Genomic DNA, 18,028 nt, shown 5'->3' with positions numbered 1-18,028 from the left:
AAATTCCTTAAGAGTAGTGTTCAAATTCCAGTTTGTATCTGTGTGCTTGCCTGTAAGATTTCACTTATCAATATATTATCAATCTGATAACAACTATCCCATGGTGACAAAAATCAGAGAAAAGTCCTCATTCCTTCCCAGCACTATAAATAACAGTCATCCTTTGATGTATATGTGTGGGGGAGAGGGGATTAGTTTTAGGACTCCTACAGATGCGAAAATCTGTGAGTGCTCAAGCCCTTAAATTGAATGGAATACATAGTATTTCCATATAACCTATGTGCTTCCATATACTTTAAATCTCAGTCAGGCATAATGACTGACTCATGCCTGTAATCCCAGCACTTTGGGAGGTTGAGGGTGGGAAGATCACTGAGGCCAGCAGTTTGAGACCAGCCTAGGCAACATGAATGGTGAGACCCACCCCCACCCCCCACCCCTATTTTTAAAAAATTTTAAAAGCCCATCTCTAGTTAAAATACCTAATGCAACCCAGGATGGTGGCTCATGCCTGTAATCCCAGCACTTTGGGAGGCTGAGGCGGGTGGATCACAAAGTCAGGAGTTCAGGATCAGCCTGGCCAAGATGGTGAACCCATGTCTACTAAAAATACAAAAAAATTAGCTGGGTGTGGCGGTGGATGCCTGTAATCCCAGCTACTCAGGAGACTGAGACAGAGAATTGCTTGAACCCGGGAGGCAGAGGTTGCAGTGAGTTGAGATCGCACCACTGCACTCCAGCCTGGGTGACAGAGCGGGACTCTGTCTCAAAAATAAAAAAAAACAAAACCTAATGTAACATGAATGCTATATAAATTGCTAGGGCTGGACACAGTGGCTCACGCCTGTAATCCCAGCACTTCAGGAGGCTGAGCCAGGCAGATCACCTGAGGTCAGGAGTTCGAGACCACCCTGACCAATATGGAGAAACCCCATCTCTACTAAAAATACAAAATTAACTGGGCATGGTGGTACATGCCTATAATCCCAGCTACTCGGGAGGCTGAGGCAGGAGAATCACTTGAACCTGGGAGACGGAGGTTACAGTGAGCCAAGATCGCACCATTGCACTCTAACCTAGGCAGCAAGAGCAAAACTCTTGTCTCTAAAAATAAAAATTGTTACACTAAATTTTTTTTTAATCTGTATTTATACTCTGTGTACCATTCTCTCCTATGATGCGAAGAGTTTGCTCTAAGTCTTTGAGTTGGTGACAAGACACTACATTCATCAAGAAAATATTCTGTCCAAGTGTGATGGCTTGAGGCTGAGGTAGGAGAATTGCTTGAAACCAGGAGTTTGAGAGCACCCTGGCCAAACGCAGTGAAAGCCTGTCTCTATAGAAAAACAAAGAAACTATTTTCTTACATCTGCAGGAGACCAAGCCTTCCACTTTCTAATTACCAAGTGGCTGGGAATGTGCTATAAGAACCAGTACAGTGTGTGAGGTGGAGGGGAAAGGGGTTGTCTAGAAGCCTCCAGGACCTCCTGTGAGATTTTACAATCTGCAGCTGTTCTTGATGGATCCCCAAGTCTTAGTGATGAAAGCCAAGTAGTCCCCTTTTGTCCACCAGCTGCCTGACAGCTGCTCTCCCTTCACTCAATTAAAATTGCTGAACCAAGTTCACAACAAAGGAGAAACTGTAGTCCTTCCCTTAACTAACTCTTTGTAAAAATTCCTAGTGAATCCAAAAGCTTTGAGAAAATTCCTCCTATCTTATTTTAATTCTCATGCCCCTGTTTAGGGATGTTTCAAATCAAAATAAGATTGGATTTTAAGTACTGATATCTAAGGGAACCAAGAGGCTAAGAAATGTGAGTTAAGTAGACAGAAGTGACATCACCATAGGCTGCTGGTTAGGCTAAGAGAAGGGAGAAGAAAAGATAGCTCTTAAAAAGAAGCTGGCAATCCTGGCCGGGCATGATGGCTTATGTCTGTAATCCTAATACTTTGGGAGGCTGAGGTGGGTGGATCGCTTGAGGCCAGGAGTTTGAAACCAGCCTGGACGACATGGCATAACCCTGTCTCTACTAAAAATACAAAAATCAGCTAGGCATGGTGGCGGGGGCCTGTAATTGCAGCTACCTGGGAGGCTGAGGCAGGAGAATCCCTTGAACCTGGAAGGCAGAGGCTGCTGAGCGGAGATTGTGCCACTGCACTCCAGCCTGGGCAACAGAGTGAGACTCTGTCTCAAAAAAAAGAAAAAAAAGCTGGCAATCCTAAAGTGGGAGGAAGTTAAGGCTACAAGTTAGAAAACACCTAAAACTGCAGAAAAACATACTGAGGTAGACTGGATATGTATGCCCAGAAACGAGTCCAGAGGAGAGAGGTCTGTGAGGGAGAAATGAGGAACATATCACCTCTGGGGCATTAGTGTTGCTGGAGAACTGTCTTAGGATTTTACTTCCCCAGTGGTCAGGCCACCTCACAACTCCCACGTCTAACTACCACAGTGCTCTAAAAACAAACAAACAAAAACGTATTCTGTTTCCACTGCCCACCTTTCTCCAATTTCTAAAACCCTTGAGTCTCTTGGAACTCAAGACCCATCATCTGCAAAATCTATATCCTCACCCATTCCTCCAAATGTTTCCTTTTCTTTCTTGCTCTTAGAGAATCTGGCTGTGCCTTGAGGACATTGCTTTCTCAAGTGGTGGCTGTTTCTTTACTCCCAGAATCTCATGTCATCAGATTATATCATCCATTAGCCTTCCTTTTCCCTGTCATCCCTGACTCTTGGTCTATCCTACCTATTTCTTGAAGATTTTAGCTCCTATTAATGTTCCTTTCTAACACTACTCCTATTTTATTGATTGATTGGTAGAGACAGGGTCTCACTCTGTCACCCAGGCTGGAGTGCAGTGATGCTATCTCAACTCACTGCAGCCCCGACCTCCCAGGCTCAGGTGATCCTCCCACCTTAGCTTCCTGAGTAGCTGGGACTATGGGTGTGCACCACCACATTTGGCTAATTTTTTATTTTTTGTAGAGGTTGGGTTTCACCATGCTGCCCAGGCTGGTCTCAAACTCCTGAGCTCAAGCAATCCACCCACCTCAGCTCTCAAAGTGCTGGGATTACAGGCATGAGCCACTGCACCTGCCCTACTACTCCTATTTTAATAATGATTTTAATATCCATGTAGACATACATGATCTAATATCCTGACCTCTTAGACCCTCCCCTCCAATAACCTTTATATTCCACCCTACATATGACACTGACTCCCAGGATCCTTGTTACTACCAATACTGTAGTCCATCCATAATCTTGTATTAAGCATCCCATTCTCCCACTGTCACCTTTTAACTTTGTAGTGCACTCCCCAACCCCCCTTTTTTTGCTCATTGTAGATGATGATGGAGTATTCCCGCTATTATCCTGATACAGAGTTCTTCCTCCACCACTTCCCACCTTACTCAGGTTAAATTCCATTGTCAAGCATTAATCACTCCACAGTCCCACGCTGACTTCATAGTTCTTGCTGGAAATCACAACCTTGACACAACTTCACCTACTCTGCAGCTGTACTCATGTAGGTGAGTATGGCTGGAGGAAAACACACACAAGAACTAGCTTCACTATAAACTCATGAACACAAATCTCAAGCATGCCTTTAACACTGCCTGGCAGTCACAGGACATTGTCCCAGTCCATTTACTCTCCCACTGTCCTAGAGGGGCCAGCACACGGCAGCCACACGCACTTATGTGTTGTCCATGGCTGCTTTCACACTACAATGGCAGAGGACAGTAGCTGCAACAGAGACCTGATGGCCCACAAAATTTAAAACATGTTATCTGGCCTTTTACAGAAAAAGTTGAGCAGGCTCTCTCCTTCCCAACTATTTCATACCTTCTCTTTCCATAGTCTCCTTCCCCATCCTCTCTCAATTGGCCTTTCTTCCTAATTTACTGAGAAATTTGAAGCAATCAGAAAATCACTTCTGTAGGCTACCATAACACATGTGCTCACGTACAGCACATGTGATAAACCTTGATTTCCCTACTGTTATGATAAACTTCCAGCTCTTCTGACCAATCCCTCTACTGTTTACTAGATCCTTCACTGGTCAAGGACAGAGCTCCAGCAATTCATCCTCACTCCTCTCATCATTTCTTGCTCTGTTGAATTATTCCCATTAGTTTTCAAACAGGCTTTGTTTCTCCTACCTTAACAAAAAAAACTTTTAAAATTTCAGGACCCTAATTCCTTCTTCCAGTTACAGCTCCATTCTTCTGCTCTCCTTTGCAGGAAATTTCTCAAAATAAATCTGTATTTTCTCATCTCTTTCCTGTCATTCGCTCAAATCCATTGCAATCAGGAGTTTGCTACCACTCCACAAAATCTGTGTCATCAAAATTACTAGTACCTTCCTCATTGCTAAATCTGCTCAGTTCTCAGTCCTTATCTTTCTTGACCTGTCAGCAGCATGCGACATGATAGATCACTTGTCCTCTCTGAAACATACTTTCTATTCTTGGCCCAAGGATACCATGCTCATGGTTTTCTTGCTACCTCAACTGACCACTCCTTATCAGTCTGCTTTGCTGGTTGCTTCTCATCTCTCCAGTCTCTACACATTAGACTCCCCAGGGTTCAGTCTTTGGACCTCCTCTTTCCTAACTACACTATCTTCATGATCTCATCCAGTCTTATGCTTAATATGTATAAGCTTGTGGCCCCCAAATTTATATCTCCAGTCCAGACCTGTTTCCTGAACTCTTGACACCTATATCCAACCAGCTATTTGACTAATCCTTGTAGTTATCTAACAGACATCTCAAGTGAATGTCCAGGACTGAATTCCACATCTCTCCCCACAACCCCCTGCCCCTAAAAAACCTGTTCTACCCAGTCTTCTCCAGCTCAGTGGCAATTTTATCCTTCCATTTGTTCAGGCTAAAAAGCTTGTCCTTCACCCCTCAGACCTATGCCCAATCCATAAGCAAATCCCAGTAGTTCTACCTTTGAAATATATCAAGAATATGCTACTTCTTACCCCCTGCTGCTACAGAAGGAACCAAGCCACCATTATCACCTTTAGTCAGGTCACTGCAGGAACCTTTTAACTGTTCTCCCAGTTTCCTCCCTTACCCGCATTCAGTCTGTTCCTAATATAGTGGCCACAGGCGTCTTGTTAAAACACAGAACAGAACAGATCATTTCAGTCCTCTGTTAAAATTTTCCAACACCTCCACACAGAGTAGAAGCCAAAATTTTTACAATGGCCTATAAGGCCTTATGTGATCTGTCTTCCAGCCTCCACCCCCAGCCTCTCTCACCTCATCTCCTGCACCCCTCTAGACCACTTCTGTTGCTCCCACCTCAATCGACTTCTACACATGCAGCTCTTTCTGGAGTGTGATTCCCCATGGTTCCTTCCTTTGCCATTTTCTCTCTCTTTTATTTTTTAGGGAGAAAGGGTTTTGCTTTGTCACCCAGGCTAGAGTGGCATGGCTCACTTGTAGCCTTGACCTCCTGGGCCCAAGTGATCCTCCTACCTCAGCCTCCTGCGTAGCTGGGACCACAGGCGTGCATCACAATGCCTGGTTAATTTTTTAATTTTTCTAGAGAGCAGGTTTCCATAGGAAACCCATCACAAATGAGCTGGTCTCAAACTCCTGGCCTCAAGTGATCTTCCTGCCTTGGCCTCCCAAATGTTGACATTACAGGCTGAGTCAGTGTCCCTGATTCCTTTACTACTTTCGAGTCTGATTCAATAGAGCCTTCTGGTATAGATTTCCTAAATGTCTCTATTTAAAATCTTAACCATCCCTCCAGTCCTTGGCCCTCCCTATCTTTCTACTTGCTTTATTTTTTCCCTATATCATCTGCTAAATATACCATCCAATTTTCAATTTTACTGGCCATCTCTCAACAAGACTGTAAGTTTCATGAATTCATGGAGTACAGTCTCTTTGATTTGCTGGTTCACTGCCTGTGTTAGGAACGTGCTTGGCACATATTAAACACCTCAGTAAGTAAATACTTATTGAGTGAATGAATCAGGAGAGCTGAGAGAGGACATTCTTTTGTACCCATAACAAAAATTGAACAGCATACTGAACGAACTGAATTAGGCTAGCCATCAGGGCGCCCAAAGTACTGCTTCAGTCTAGTCAGCCTGCTACTACAGCCCTGGCCAGCTAAACCCTGCCGCTCATGGTGCCAGCCCAGAGAGGAGCCAGCCAGGAGATGGTGAGTGGTGTGGGTGTGGGAGACCCAAGGAGAAGATGCTGAGGAGGAAACTGAAAAACAGGGTAGCAGCTCAGACTGCCAGAGACAGCAAGCTCAAATGAGTGAGCTGAAACAGCAAGTGGTAGATTTAGAACAGAACCAAAAACATCTACTAGAAAATCAGCTTTTATGAGAGAAAATGCATGGACCATAGTTGAGAACCGTGAGTGAAGATAGCACTTAGGCATGGTTGCCCTGGTTACTGAAGAGGAGGCGGAAGCCAAGTTAATTCCATCTATTTGATGCTTGATATCCCTAACTAGGCAGATGAGGGTAGAAGTTCGTTTTGGTGGGGTTGAAAGTAAACAAATATCTTCTCACTTCCAGTATGATATCCTGTTGGGTATTCTGGACAACTTGGACCCAGTAGTGTTCTTCAGATGTCCTTCCCCAGAGTCTGCCAGCCTGGAGCAGCTCCCAGAGGTCCACTCAGAAAGACCCACCTAAGCAGCTTCCCTTTCTCTGTCGGTGGAGGCATTATCAGCCAGGCTCAAAGCTGCTAATGAACTCATTCATTTTGACTACATATATGCCAAGCCCGTAGTCTGAGACAGAGGGCCAAGCTAATGTGGTAGTGAAAATCAAGGAAGCACCTCTCAGCCTCTCAGAGAATGATCACCCAGAATTCATTGTCTGAGTGAAGGAAGACCCTGTAGAAGATGACTTCATTCTAGACCTGGGTATCTCAAATCCACTTTCATCCAGCCATTGCCTGAAGCCATCTTCCTGTCTACTGGATGTTTATAGTGACTGTGGGTATGAGGGCTTCCCTTTCCCCTGCAGCAACATGTCCTCTCTGCTTGTTGCACACCATTCTAGGGAGGAGACTTTGGCCAATGAACTCTTTCCTCAGCTGGTTAGTGTCTAAGGAGTGATCCAATACTGTTGCCCTTTTCCTTGACTATTAAACTGCTTGGAGGGTAACAGAGAAGCCTGCCTGTGCTTCATTCAGAAAGCCAGAACAGAAAGTGTACAGTCCTAGAGAATTCTCAAGTATTTATCTGTTCAAACCTCAGATAACCCTAAGTTTTGTCTTTTGGCATCCAGCAATCCAAGGTATTCAAGATGTTACTGTAATTCAGAACTACAGCTTTTGAGGTTGTACTTTTTCTAAAGAATGGTACTTTGACCTAAATATTTATTATGTTAGGGTGATTAGACAAGTGTCTTAGAAGAGACAGGGAATTCACGAATGGCTCTTTATCATTTCTCCTCCCCGCTTCTTAGTATCCCAGGCTTGCCTCTAGTTTCAGGTCCTTTAGTTTGCTTCTGCAAGCAGAGAGAACACCAACCTGAGGGGCTCTTTTCCCTTTATGTACAGTTCAAGTAAAGATGAAGAATTTTTTGTAAAATTACAGAGATTTATGTAAATGCTTGATGGAATTTTTCCTGCTAGTATAGTTTCTGGAAGGTGCTTTCTCCATTTATTTAAAACTACCTATGCAATTAAAAAGTATAATGCAAAAAAAATTAAACAATTAGAAAAGATGTACATGAATGTGAATATAGATGATTCTCTAAAATTGCTGGCTACCAAGGAAACTCATTTTTCCTAATGTTCTGACTGAATGCTCATTAAATGTGGCATGGAGGAAGAGTCTTGGGAAAAGTGAAGGGCAATAGGCAAAGACTTTGTAAAGAAATCCCAGAGTAATGTTGGCATTTGGCTGAGGGATGCTGTTGGCATTTGGCTGAGGGATGCTGATGAGACAAGAAGGCCAGGAAGCCTGTTATTTGAGCCTAGTGTATCACATCTCTCACATGTGGAGCCATGTTATTCCTCAGTCTTACCTTCTTTAGTGATGGCATCTGCAGTCTCCTTGGCTTTGTCCTTTAGGTCCTTGACCACACTGTCCAGCTGGGACTCATGCTTCAGGAAGAAAGGACGGATGATGCGCTTGTAGAGCAGTTCAGCCCCATTAGAAGGGCTTGGGGCCATGCACCACAACAGGAAGCCACACTGCACAGAATAAGAGCCAGCGTGGGTAACAGGAGGGTGGAGGGGGTGCATTCTGACAATACACACTGCCTTTCACTACTTTGGGGGCAAGAAATGCCTGTTATCTTCTCCAAAGGCATTACCGGTGTTTTCTGCAGGTTAAAGGTGGGCTTTCTTTAGATGGAAAAAACATGAAGATTAATGAGCCGGTAAGGAAAAGCTGAGACTAAAAAATAAAAGTTCAATCACAGCAGGTCCAGGGGCTTAACGATCTTCCTAACTTGGACCACTTTTTAGTACATAGCTGTAAGAGGTTTTTATTAATCATAACCCTTAGAAATCAGTTTAAGAAAATATAGTACTTATCTGCCTGTATAAAGCCCTGTACAGATAAGCCTAATATCTAGGAGGCTTGTGCTTGGTAAGCTTACCTTGGTAAGTTTATCCCATTTATTCCTCCTATTATAGAAAAACTACCTTGTCTGTTCTTGAATTCTTCCCTTGGTGGAACCTTGGTTTTGGGTAGATCTTTAGCCTTCAATGAATCTTTACAGCTGTTCTTCATCTTTCATCTTGAACACAGTTATTATTCCTAACTTTTTCTTCACAGCTCTACTTTGCCATTGAGATTATTTTAAAAATTGACAATTCTGCCCTAATAACTTAAATAAGGATTTTCACACTATGTCCAAAAAATTTTTGTTTATTCAAATAATAAATACCAACTTGCCACTTCAAGTCATCCATGCAATTTACTCCTTTTTAAGATAAAAAAAAAATAATGAAAGAAAAGGGAATATTCAGAGTATTCTGCTCATTTCCCTAGAAAGTTTAATAAACAATATACTGGCTTATTTTAGTTTAAAAGATTCTAACCACATTGTATTCTACACAGCCTAGGTGGGTCTACAAAAATACAGAAGTCACTTACAGAGATTCCAAATCAGTATTTTTTTACAACTTCTCCTTAAAGTAAAAACATCTCAATTTCTTCTGCTTTAAATTTAACTCTGAAAGACTTTGTCCTTTTTATTACAAACCAAGGGATGTGCTCTAATAATCCTTTTTATTCCAAACCAAGGGATATGCTCTAATAATCCTTTTTATTCCAAACCAAGGGATGTACTCTAATACATGCCTTTCTAAGACAGTCTTAAGTGCTTTAGAGATGCAAAGCTGATAAAGGGCTAACACTGAAAGAGTTTCAGTTTAAAATGCACAAATAGCTCACTCCATCAGCACCATGTTGGCTCTGAGAAACATACTACACTTTGAACTTGTATTACACTCAAAATACAGAAACAAAACTCAAATTCTCAACAAATTAGTATCTCCAGATAATTATTTTTGAGTCTTACTCTGTCACCCAGGCTGGAGTGCAGTGGCATGAACATGGCTTACTGCAGCCTTGAACTCCTGGGTTCAAACAATCTTCCCACCTCAGCCTCCCAAGTAGCTGAGACTACTGCAGGCACAAACCAACATGCGTGGCTAAGTTTTTGTAACTTTTTTTGTAGAGACCAAGTCATAAAATGTTGCTTAGGCTCCCCTTACCTCAACTACAGTAACAAGTAACTACTGAAAAGTAACCTTTGTGAATTAAAATTTGCTACAGATGCACAGAGTTTTTAAAAGACAGAGACCTGCTTGGCATGGTGATGTGCACCTGTAGTTCCAGTGACTTGGGAGGCCAAGGTGGGAGGATTGCTTGAGCCCAGGAGTTGGAGACTGACATGGTTAGGCTGTGTCCCCACCCAAATCTCATCTTGTACTGTAGCTCTCATAATTCCCATGTGTTGTGGGAAGGACTGTGTGAGAGATAACTGAATCATGGAGTTGTTTCCCACCATTCTGTTCTCTTAGTAGTGAATAAGTCTCATGAGATCTGATGGTTTCATAAGGGGTTTCCCCTTCTGCTTGGCTCTCATCTCTCTTATCTGCCTCCGGATAAGACATTCCTTTGCTTTTCCTTAATCTTCCTCCATGATTGTGAGGCCTCCCCAGCCATGTGGAACTGTGAGTCAATTAAACCTCTTTCCTCTATAAATTGCTCAATCTAAGGTATGTGTTTATTAAGAGCGTGAGAACAGACTAACAAAGAGACCATCCTGGGCAACACAGCAAGAGCTCATCTCAAAAACGAAACAAAACCCAGAGACTACAGGACTAAATTTTTTACAAAACCCCCCAACTATAGCTATATGCTTAAGAAACATACCTACAACAAAATCAAATAGGAACACTGAAAATAAAGTTATGGGAAAGAAATATCAGACAAACACCAACTCCCAAAATAGCTCATTAATAATACTAATACATACACATTATTTAAAGCAAAATAAGTAAATAGAATGATCATAAGGAAAGCAATTCACCAAAAATATTAAAATTCCCGAACTTGTATATACTTTTGAAATATGTAAATTATATATAGCTTTGTATATATTTGTATATACATATATACATAGAGCTTTGTATTTTTTTTAATATATAATTATTTCTTATAAAAAATTATATATTTTATATATAGCTATAGACAGCTTTCAAATATGGCTTTGAAATATGTAAATGTAAAAGTCAGAATTATATAGAAAAATGGACAAAATCTGCAGATTTTAACATTTTAACATTTCCATCAGTAATTTATATACTGGCCATGATCAGGCCTGTAATCCCAGCACTTTGGGAGGCTGAGGTGGGAGGATCATTTGAGCCCAGGAGTTCTGAGACTAGCCTGGGTAACACAGGAAGAACCCATCTCTACACAAAAAATTTTTTTAATTAGCCAGGGCTGGTGGCATGTGCCTGTAGTCCTCCCTGGAGGCTGAGGCGGGAGGGTGGCTTGAGCTTGGGAGGTTGAGGCTGCAGTGAGCTGTGATAGCACCACTGCAATACAGACTTGATGAGAGAGCAAGACCCTGTCTCAAAAAAAAAAAAAAAAAAAAAAAAAAAAAAAAAAAAAAAAAAAAAAAAAAAAAAAAAAAAAATTGATATATAAAACAACCTAGAAATTAGTTAAAATACAGAACAAAGAACACAAAATTTAAGTCTTTTTTTTTTTTTTTGAGACAGGGTCTCACTTTGTCACCCAGGCAACAATGCAATGGCACAAACACAGATCACTATAGCCTCAACTTCCTAGGCTCAAGTGATCCTCCCAGCTCAGCCCCCCAAGTAGCTAGGACCACAGGCATGCAGGCACGCACCATCACATCCAGCTAATTTTTGTATTTTTTTGTAGAGACGGGGCTTCACTATGTTGCTCAGCGTGGTCTCAAACTCCTGGGCTCAATCGACCTGCCTAACTTGGCCTCCCAAAGTGCTAGGGATTACAGGTGTGAGCCACTGCGCGCAGCCTAAAATCTCAATCTGAAGATATATACAGATCTCTCAACCCAACAAACAGGGATTCGAATAGTTAGCCTAGTATATAGAGGGTAACAGGATGGGCTCAAAGAAACTTCCAATCCTGGTTCTGCCACTTACTAGCTGAGCGGACCTTGTTCAAGTTACTTAATCACTTAATGCTGTTTTTTCCTCTATAAAATAGGTATTAATTGAAAATTTAAAAATCTACCCCTATAATTTTGTAAGAAAATAAAATTACTGAGCATAGCAAGGACTTTCTCTGACCCAAGAATACTGTCTTTTCTACCAACAGCCATGAAACATTACTAACAGGATAATTTATTAGCTTTCAGTGGGGGAAAGCAAATCCTAGAACCAAAAACATTAATCAGATATTTATTTTTATTTTTTATTTTTGAGATAGAGTCTGTCTCGCTCTTTCACCCAGGCTGGAGTGCAGTGGCATGATCTTGGCTCACTGCAACCTCTGCCTCCTGGGTTCAAGTGATTCTCCTGCCTGAGCCTCCTGAGTAGCTGGGATTATAGGCACATGCCACCAGGCCAGGCTAATTTTTTTTATTTTTAGTAGAGATGGGGTTTTGCCATGTTGGCCAGGCTGGTCTTGAACTCCTGGCCTCAGTTTATCCGCCTGCCTTGGCCTCCCAAAGTACTGGGATTACAGGCATGAGCCACCATGCCTGGCCATAAACAAATATTTTAGAACTCTCCCTTTAGTACATGAAATGAAATTCAAATTTATGATATACTTAATTACAAAAAAATAGTCTAACTACAATATAAAGGAGAAACAAAATGAAAGTAATTTGTAATATATATAAGTGTACAAACAAAACAATACTAGAATATATCATAAGATACTCATAACTAGAATCAGTGACAGTTGCAGCTATAAACAAAATCTTCCAAGTATGGACTAAGCCAGGCATGGTGGCTCACACCTGTAATCCCAGCACTTTGGGAGGCCAAGGCGCGTGGATCACTTGAGGTCAGGAGTTCGAGACCAGCCTGTCCAACATGGCAAAACCTCAACTATCAATAGAGAGACAGATGTCCATATTAAAACCAGAGGCATTAAGGTGAACTGAAAATGACTCATTGGATTAAGAATCAGAAAAGGTAAGGTGTGTTTTATGACTTAGGCAAATCAACCTAAGAGACCGTTTTCTCTTCTGCAGGGTTTTAGGAAAGTCACAAATTAATGTACTTGAAGAAATATACAATACAGTAGTAGTATTACCAAATCCTAAAGTTCTTATTGTAGAAAATCTCTGAAATACTACCTGCCTACGTAAATACCAACCCTTGTGCAATCCAGACAAGCCGATTATCCTTTCTGTTTGAATAAGTCAAGTGTCCACAGTTTTGTACCTCTTCAGTGTGATTATTTCATAGGCTAGACTGCAGACTGTTAATTTACTACTTTCTGATACCCTCTAGCTATTGTCTTGAGACAGTAAAATAATTACTGCTCTCTAGCTACATCCTTAGCATTTTCCAGTTCTCAAATGAAATCATTTTCTTATATTAAAAATAAAGTTAATTACTGTTCAACTCTCAAGGTGATATTCAGCTGCTGCCTTTTACAACCCTCTCTTCTTAATCTATGTAACTATTCTACAGCCCAGGAATACCCTGAGTTTATTAAAATCACTCACACAGATCTGGCCGTCTTTTCAATTAACCTGCCCTCAAAGTGCTAGTTGATGATACTCCCAAGGAGACCCACAAGCCCACTGCTGCCTGTAGTTCAGAGTCCATACTATTTTAACTGAACTCTTGGCACTATTAGCACTGACACAGGGACTCCTTAAATTACAAATTATAACAGGCCATTCCATTCCATCTGTGCTTCTAATGCTGTCACCATCTGATTTTTCCCCAGAAGAGGTATTTCCCTGGTAGGGGTATGCTTAACATGCAGTTAGGGAACTGAGAATTAATGTCAGAAAAAATGCACTTTAATACTGACTTCCTGATTGCTGCAATGACTTAATCAGAAATAGAAATCTAAGAAAGGCTCTGCAATGTAGCTACAGAATAGTTACAAGCTAAATTTAAAAGCTTAAAAATAACATGTTAAAGGAAATAAAACATGTTACTCCTCAGCGTGCACAAATAAAAGCTTAAAGGTAACATGTTAAAGGAAAGATTTCCCTGTCTTTTTGGCCTCCTAAAAAGATTAAGAAGAAAAATGTTGCCAGGCACGGTGGCTCACACCTGTAATCCTAGCACTTTGGGAGGCCAAGGCTGGTGGATCACCTGAGGTCAGGAGTTTGAGACCAGGCTGGCCAACGTGGTGAAACCCTGTCTCTACTAAAAATATAAAAATTAGCTGGGTGTGGTGGCAGGTGCCAGTAATTCCAGCTGCTCGGGAGTCTGAGGCAGGAGTACTGCTTGAACCCGGGAGGCAGCGGTTGCAGTGAGCTGAGATTATACCATTTCACTCCAGCCTGGGCAACAGAGCTCAGGGTGGTCTAAAAAAAAGAAAAATGTTATATTCTCTGTCAATAGGTGAAATACCACAGGTGACAAACTGTGTCAGGACTTAATCCTGCCAGAGTTTACTCAACCTTGTTCTAAAAATAAATCTAGAAAATGATTTAAATGAAGGTAAACATGGGATACAAAGATATTAATTGCAGGATTATGTATAATCGTATGACAAATGTCCTAAATGTCTTTCAATTGGGAAATGGGTAAATTATTAATAGATTAGACAGCTCTGTCAAAGAATATTTAATAACATGAGAAAATACTCATAATGCTGTGTTAATTGAAAAAAGCAAGACACAGAATTACATATGTGGTCTCAACCACACATATGTGGTTAAGATAGCAATACATACATACGTACATATAGATATACACACACACATACACACACAGAGTTCTGTTTGTATTTATACACATAGACCAATATATTTGCACGTTTTAAAAAATGGGAAGGCTACTCTAAGATGTAGCATTACAAATGTTATTTTCCTCCCTACATAAAACACATCCCAACACACACTCACAAATGTAAACAGCAGGACAGCAAGGACTTTGTTTTAATCACCAAAATATCTGCTAGACATAGAACAGAATCTGGTACATGGGGGTTCTAAATAAATATCTGCTGAATAAAGGAATGAGCATATGTAAATTTCATAATCAAGGAAAAAAGATTTTAGATTTATTTTTAAATCCTCTTTCTCAAGGCCAGATCTCAGAGCAAAGCTCAGTACATGCGTGATCCAATTTCTACCTAAATACATCAGATATTATCTTCTCAACTAAGCTTTGATGCCTAGCCATTGGCTCTTTTTATTTTCCTTCAATCTTATAAGCTGCTTTAGAAAAATGAAAATAAAGCCAACAATATTAACTCTGCAAAAAATATACATATATTAAACATGTCCTTGGGCCAGGAGTGGTGGCTCACGCCTGTAATCCCAGCACTTTGGGAGGCCAAGGCGGGCACATCGCTTGAGGTCAGGAGATTGAGACCAGCCTGGCAAACATGACAAAACCCCACCTCTACTAAAAATACGAAAATTAGCCAGGTGTGGTGGTGCGTGCCTGTAATCCCAGATACTTGGGAGGCTGTGGTGGGAGTATCACTTGAACTCCAGAGGTGATGGCTGCAGTGAGCCGTGATGGTGCTACTGCACTCTAGCCTAGAGGACAGAGCAAGACTCTGTCTCAAACCACGTCCCCCCCCCCGCCCCCCAAAAAAACGATCTTACTTGTAAATTTCTTTTCCACACTTCCAGTCAGCATGCGATTCCAACAGCATAGGTAAGATAGATTCTACTTAAAATTTGATACTCTCCTGAACCTTCTACAGACTCTGCAATTCAGAGGCTTTTTCTCAGTCTGTTTACTAAGTGATTCAGAATGTGCCACTAATGCAGGAAGAAAGCATTTTTATTGACAGCATCATGAATTTTTAATCCTTTCAAGTATATTATCTATTTGGAACATAGGCAATAAATTCACTCCCATGAATACTATGATGTCATGCAGCTGGAAACTACTAATGGATACACATTCATTTTAACAGTAGGGAAGAAAATTTGCTGCAAGGCAGTATTTTAAATGAACTTCAAAACCAAATATAAATGATTCAGTGACTATCATTTATTTTGGATCCTCTCTCTACCCCTGTGGCCTCCATTAGCAGAGGTGATTAGGAGCAGGCTAGAAGTCAAGCATGCTCACATTTTGGAAGTTTGAGGTCAGGTACTACTGCAAGTAGTTTTTCTCACAAGATACTATTCACTGCCACAAGCAGGTGGGCCCAAAGCAAAAGCCAAGTTTCTTTCCACTAGGGACTGCATTGTGAAGTCCCTACCATTAGAGGGATCTTATTAAAGGCTTTAAAATTATTTGAAGTTTAAATTATGTCATGTCCAAATTAAAGATTATAAAACATTTTTATAAATGTTAAATGTCTTCAAATAATACAAACAAAAAAATCCAGTCTTTGAAATCTTAAATCTTTTCACAGACCAATTTTTATTTTCTTCCATCAGCTTTGAAAGGAAAATTCTTAATTGCCTTACAAGGCATTCTGTGGTGATGTCATTCAAAAATAGAAAAGAATCTATATTGAGCATATTTTCATCTAATTTTTTAAACTTTAAAAGACAAGACACTATATATAATGTCTTGTCTTTTTCTTTTTTAACCATAAATGGTGTCATGCTGTATTTAATGTTCTATAACGTTTTTTCTTTTCTGAGACAGGGTCTTACTCTGTCACCCAGGCTACAGTGCAGTGGTATAGCTTTCTACGGCCTTGAACTCCTGGGCTCAAACCATCTTCCCACCTCAGCCTCCTGAATAGATGGTACCACAGGCATGCACCACCATGCCTGGCTTTTGTTTGTTAGTTTTTGGTCATCATGCTGTGATCTGAGAGCCTGGCTAATTTTTCAATTTGTATGTGTGGAAACAGGATCTCACCATGTTGCCTAGGCTGGTGTCAAAGTCCTGGCCTCAAGCAATCTTTCTGCCTTGGCCTTCAAGTATGCTGGGATTATAAGCAAAAGCTAGCACACCTGTCCTCTATACCTTTTCATAATTACTAAATCATGCAAAAATTTCTGGGTCTGCACATATGGATCTATTTCATTCCATTTAACTGTATGGATATGCCATTAATTCATTTAACCATTTACCTGCTGATGGACATTTCAGTTATAATGTTTACATTATGCAGTTCATATTATATACAGTTTATGACAAAAAATGCTGCCATGAATATCTGTATGTAGCTCTTTAAAGCACAGTGACTATTTTCTTAGAATTATTACAGTATCTTTCAATTCAATAAAAAAATTGTTAAAAGATCCCTTAAAAAGGTTATTCCAATTTATACCACTACCCTGTTAATATCCCTTATCTGAAATGCTTGGTACTAAAGGTGTTTTGGATTTCACATTTATTGATATTTTGGAATATGTATATTATATTAACTGAGCATACCAAATCAGAAACTCTAAAATTTAAATGCTCCAGTGAGCATTTCCTTTGATCACCATGTGGGCACTCAAAAAGTTTGGGATTTTGAAGCATTTAGGATTTCAGATTTCAGATGTTCATCCTGTTCCATCACATGTCCGTTTCCCTATACATTCACCAATACCAGATATTTGCAATCTTTGAAATCTCTGCCAGTTTAATGAACAAAATATGGGATTTCACTACTTTAACTCACATTTCCCAGATCACTGGTGAGCTGTTTACTAGTCATTCATTTTTTTTCTTTTCTGGGAAATACATATTTAGAACCTTTTCCCATTTTTCTTTTTACTTATAGAAATTGTTGTGTATTCTGGATATTCCTTATTTGGTGTAAATATTGTAAATCTGTCTTCCCAGTCTGTCATTATTTTAACTTTGTTTATATTGCCTACTGTCATATAGAAATTTAATTTTTAGACATTTTATTTAGTTGAATTTATCAATATCAAGTCTTTTTCTTTGTGACTTTTGTATTTTGTCTTGCTTCTATACCTCAAATTTAAAAAATACTGTCCTCTACTTTTTTCTAAAACAGAGGTTTTGGCATAAAAGTCCTGTCTTTGCAAGTCACTGAGGAAAATAGATGGACACTAATTAAGGGCAGTCACTTCCCTACTCCTCCTGCTTCAACCGCTGGAGCTGTGAACTATAACCCAGAATTACTTCCTTTTGATGCTGCTTTTCTGGGGTGGAGGGGGTCGGTACGGTGAAACTTTGACCTGAGGAGCTGTTTTGTAGGTGAAGACTGGTTAACTATGGTTCCTCTGTGCCTGGGGCCCCGCACTCCTAGGTCTCATCCATCCCCTACCCAGAACTTACTAGTACTAGCATGGACTGGGGCCCTCTCCATTTCAGTGCCTGATAGGATAGCTGATACTCATGGATGAAAAGGAGTTTGTAGAAAAAAATAACAATATATTTTAAGAGTACATTTTTTCTTTCCTTTTTTTTTCCTTTTTTTTTTTTTTTTT

The 18,028-nt window shown here is 40.4% G+C and overlaps 2 protein-coding genes across 3 annotated transcripts in view; one reads left to right on the top strand and one right to left on the bottom strand.

Moving 5' to 3' along the window:
- REEP5 (receptor accessory protein 5) overlaps nucleotides 1–18,028 on the bottom strand; it is a 40,426-nt gene that overhangs the window by 1,376 nt on the left and 21,022 nt on the right. Inside the window, exon 4 of the mRNA XM_017527182.2 lies at nucleotides 8,030–8,198. Coding sequence (XP_017382671.1) covers nucleotides 8,030–8,198 — 169 coding nt within the window. The remainder of the gene's footprint in view (nucleotides 1–8,029; nucleotides 8,199–18,028) is intronic.
- SRP19 (signal recognition particle 19) overlaps nucleotides 1–18,028 on the top strand; it is a 55,808-nt gene that overhangs the window by 18,762 nt on the left and 19,018 nt on the right. The window contains exon 6 of one of the 2 annotated variants that reach the window (XM_037737975.1): nucleotides 6,560–10,227. The exons of the other annotated variant lie outside the window; for it this stretch is intronic. The gene's annotated coding sequence lies outside the window, so the exon portion shown is untranslated. Of the gene's footprint in view, nucleotides 1–6,559; nucleotides 10,228–18,028 lie in introns of those variants that run through there. 2 annotated transcript variants of the gene reach the window in all.

Source organism: Cebus imitator, unplaced genomic scaffold (assembly GCF_001604975.1).
Source record: "Cebus imitator isolate Cc_AM_T3 unplaced genomic scaffold, Cebus_imitator-1.0 Scaffold46, whole genome shotgun sequence".
In the NCBI taxonomy this organism is placed as follows: Eukaryota; Metazoa; Chordata; class Mammalia; order Primates; family Cebidae; genus Cebus; species Cebus imitator.
The sequence above is the reverse complement of the archived record's forward strand: the minus strand, read 5'-3'. Positions and strand labels throughout refer to the sequence as shown.